Source organism: Egretta garzetta, unplaced genomic scaffold, assembly GCF_000687185.1.
Source record: "Egretta garzetta isolate BGI_Z169 unplaced genomic scaffold, ASM68718v1 scaffold19, whole genome shotgun sequence".
Classification (NCBI taxonomy): domain Eukaryota; kingdom Metazoa; phylum Chordata; class Aves; order Pelecaniformes; family Ardeidae; genus Egretta; species Egretta garzetta.
Genome location: NW_009260768.1, coordinates 330,849 through 334,323, shown reverse-complemented (window position 1 = coordinate 334,323; position 3,475 = coordinate 330,849). Strand labels below are relative to the sequence as shown.

Below are 3,475 nucleotides of genomic sequence, written 5' to 3'. Positions count from 1 at the left end.
CAGCAGATGGCTGCCATGGCTCAGTGGTGGGCTGCTCCTGCCGGGAAAAGCCCCAAAGCAGCCACCCCACGCAACCGGAGAGATGCTTTCTCTATGGGTCTCCAAACATCAGTGACTCTCTCAAGGGGATAGGCAGGGAGGTGTCTTTGCTTGAGGTTCCCTGAGGGGACCTGGCATATATGCTTCTTTGGGTAATTTTTTTTTCCTTTTGCAAGGAGGGACTGAAAGGGGAGGAGGAGGTTTGCATACCTAGGAAATGTACTGGGCACAGGTCTTGACTTGATTCTGTGTCCTGTCTTATGATGCCTCTGGAGTCTGCCCAGCTCTTAAACACCCAAATGTTATTTAAATGGTTTTTGGGGGGTTTTTTTTCTACTAGGCAGAGCAAAGGGAGGCAGCTCCAGCTGCTTCATGTTTGCAAGCCCAGCCTCTGTCCCAGCTGGTTGCTTCTCCCTTCCACTCTCAGTTCCTCACCCCTGCTGCGGGAGGGGATGCTGCGATGGGTGGCGAGGGGCAGGCGTGCTCCCCAGCCACCCGCTCAGCCTGGGGATGAAATCAAGCCCATTCCCTTTAAGAAGCGCAGAGTCAAGAGAAGTTTATTTTAATGTTTACAATATGTTTTGTAATTGGAAGAGCTGGTCCTACCCTGGAGGCCGTGCTTCACTGCTCTCCCTACACCGGGGCTGGTGGCACTGAGGTTTGCAAACACAGCCTTTGCCATTCGGGAATGAGCGAGAATCGCCTTCGGCAGCGTGCCGCGATATTTCTGTTGACTTCAGCCTCTCTTGCTGCACCAAGAAACATAACGGAGTTTGCCAGAGAAAGGATTTTTGTGGGGCTTGTTGTTGGGCTCGTTTTTCTTCTCTTGGCCAAGACTCAAGAATTTCCTGAGTAACTTTTCAGAGAATGTGCTCCAGCAACTCGACAACAATATGCTCTGTTTGCTTTTTATAACATAAATAAATCTGAAGATCTGCCAAGGAGGAAGGGAGGAGGAAACCAGGGAAAAGCAAAGTGATGGTGTGAGGAATGCCTTTTGGCAGAAGCGGCCGAGTGGAAAAAAAAAGGGCGCATGGACAAAGGAGCACTGAGAGCCACTGGGGCAACCGGCAAGTCCATCCCAGGGAGGCTCAGCATCTCTGCTTTTACAGGCACGCTGCAAAGGACAAGCTCTGGACTCCTTTCAAACCTTGTTGTTAAGGTAAGGCTTAAACATTCTTCTTCAAATAAACAAAAAAATGGTTATTTAAAAGGTATGAAAACATCCAGTAATTAGTAACACCATTAATAATACTGGGTGAGAGTATGAATGCGTAGGTGGGACATTGGGCATCTTTCTAACAGGCTGAGTTAAGCTTGGGATTGAGCTTAGTGACTATTTAAAGGCAATAGAGTCTATTTAACCTTGCTTTGTAAGTACTTTACTTACTCAGTGTTTTAAGTAACCCAGCACACATGAAGAGCAGATTTCTTTCCCTGCGTACAGTGCAAGCTAAAGACTGGATATTAAAAGCCTTCCATCCATCTGACGCTCTTTAAAAATCCCCCCTGAAATTCTGAAGGAGCAACAGGATCAATTCTGCTGCGTTTCCCTCAGCTGCCCAAGCGCTGCAGCAGCGCGACCGGAGGGGGGGGTCAGGCAGCGTCGAGGGGTGACGGGGAGGGGGCACACGTGGGACGTCAGGATGGGTCCCTGGTGCACCAGCCCTCCCTCCCTCCTGGGAGCTGCGGGGGGGGTGAAGCCGAAGCTCCAGCCATGCGTCAACTTGTTGAGGTTACTCTATGTGATGCTTAAAACGAAGGGCAAACTGGAAACCTGCTTTAGCTGTGCCACTAACCCTGTTCCAGCTGTGGAAATGCATGCGAGTGATGCACGCCGTCTCACGCCTTGCTTCTGCTAGGTGAAAAGCGGCCAAGCAATTGCAAGTTTAACTTCACAGTCTCCTCAAGGAAGTCGAGAGATCATTAGCATGGGCTGAATTCAGATTTTTATGTGCCTGGATTTAGTAAGAGAAAAATCTATTCGGAGAGCGATGGCAAAATAGCAGATTTCTGCCGCTGAGCCCAAGTGCCTGCCCCGTGCTCCTGCCCTGCCATGCAGCGTGCACCCGGGGAAACCATTTCTTGCAGCTGCTATTCCAGCATTTCAGCCCCTGCTGCTTCGTTACAGCAGAGCTGTGCCACTCCTGAGGGCTGAATATAAATATTTGGAAGGAGATAGACTCCGTCGTGCCTGTCAGCGCCGGGAGGCATCATTCCCCCAAGGGAACAAGGCAATGTAAATTCTTCTCCTGTATGACAGGAAGGTTTGAAAAGGTCTACAAATGCTCTGATATTTCTACCTGAGACCTCACCTACAGAAGATCAAGATCTTGTCCTAAAGTGTGTTTCAGCTACAGATGTGACAGCAGAGCAGTTTGGCCATGAGTGCAACCCTTTTGCATTTGGATACTCAGTCCTTTTGCTCACTGGAGTTATTAACTATTATCTTACTGGTGTTAATATGAACGTAGCTCATCTTCAGAGGTTACTCTGACAGCTTGCTCTATGCCTACTTCTTTAAATTTCCACCACCAGCATTAATCCAGGCAACAAATCCTCATTTTGCTTTGACCGCATCTTTTTAAGGATGCTGCCACATCTTTCGGAGTAACTCACCCATGTGTGCTTGCACCCGTTTCTCTCTCGTTTCCCATGAACATCCCCAACAACGACAGCTCTCCGAATGCGCTTCCAAGAACTTGTTCTCTCGTAGCTCCGAGTTGCCTTCAGTCAATGCTGCTTTCCGTATGAGCTCAGCTCACACCACAGCCAGGAGTTGCTCAACACATCTTGGTGTGAAACATATAGCACATTAAAACTCCATGCAAAAAGATTTTGGTGATTTTAATCAACTGTCTTTTTGTCATTAATTCTTGGCTATTAAGGCCACCCAAGCCAGTTAGGTCATGTAGTCTGACCTTCCCTTTTTTATTTCATTAATAATTCCTCCCAGCCTCACCGTGCTGCAGCACAGAAGCTTGGCCAGTGTCGAGGGAGGGGATTGTGCCCCTCTGCCCTGCTCTGCTCTGGGGAGACCCCCCCTGGAGCCCTGCGTCCAGCTCTGGAGCCCTCAGCACAAGGAGGACATGGACATGTGGGAGCGGGGCCAGAGGAGGGCTACTAAAATGCTCCGAGGGCTGGAGCCCCTCTCCTCTGAGGCCAGGCTGGGAGAGTTGGGGGTGTTCAGCCTGGAGAAGAGAAGGCTGCGGGCAGAGCTGAGTGCGGCCGGTCAGGGCTTCAAGGGGGCCCAGAGGAAAGGGGGGGACAAGCTTTTTAGTAGGGCCAGCTGGGACAGGACAAGGCGTGATGGTTTTAAACTGAAGCAGGGGAGGTTTAGACTGGATCTAAGGAAGAGATTCTTTACCATGAGGGTGGTAAAACCCTGGCAGGGGTTGCCCAGAGAGGGGGTGGAGGCCCCATCCCTGGGAACATT

General features: G+C 50.2%; 1 protein-coding gene across 1 annotated transcript in view; it reads left to right on the top strand.

The window, feature by feature from the left end:
- Window positions 1-1,072: 1,072 nt before the first annotated feature.
- Window positions 1,073-3,475, top strand: part of LOC104132826 (ATP-binding cassette sub-family A member 10-like) — a 24,250-nt gene continuing 21,847 nt past the window's right edge. Inside the window, 1 exon segment of the mRNA XM_009646161.1 lies at window positions 1,073-1,201. Within this exon segment, the coding sequence (XP_009644456.1) occupies window positions 1,073-1,201 (129 nt within the window).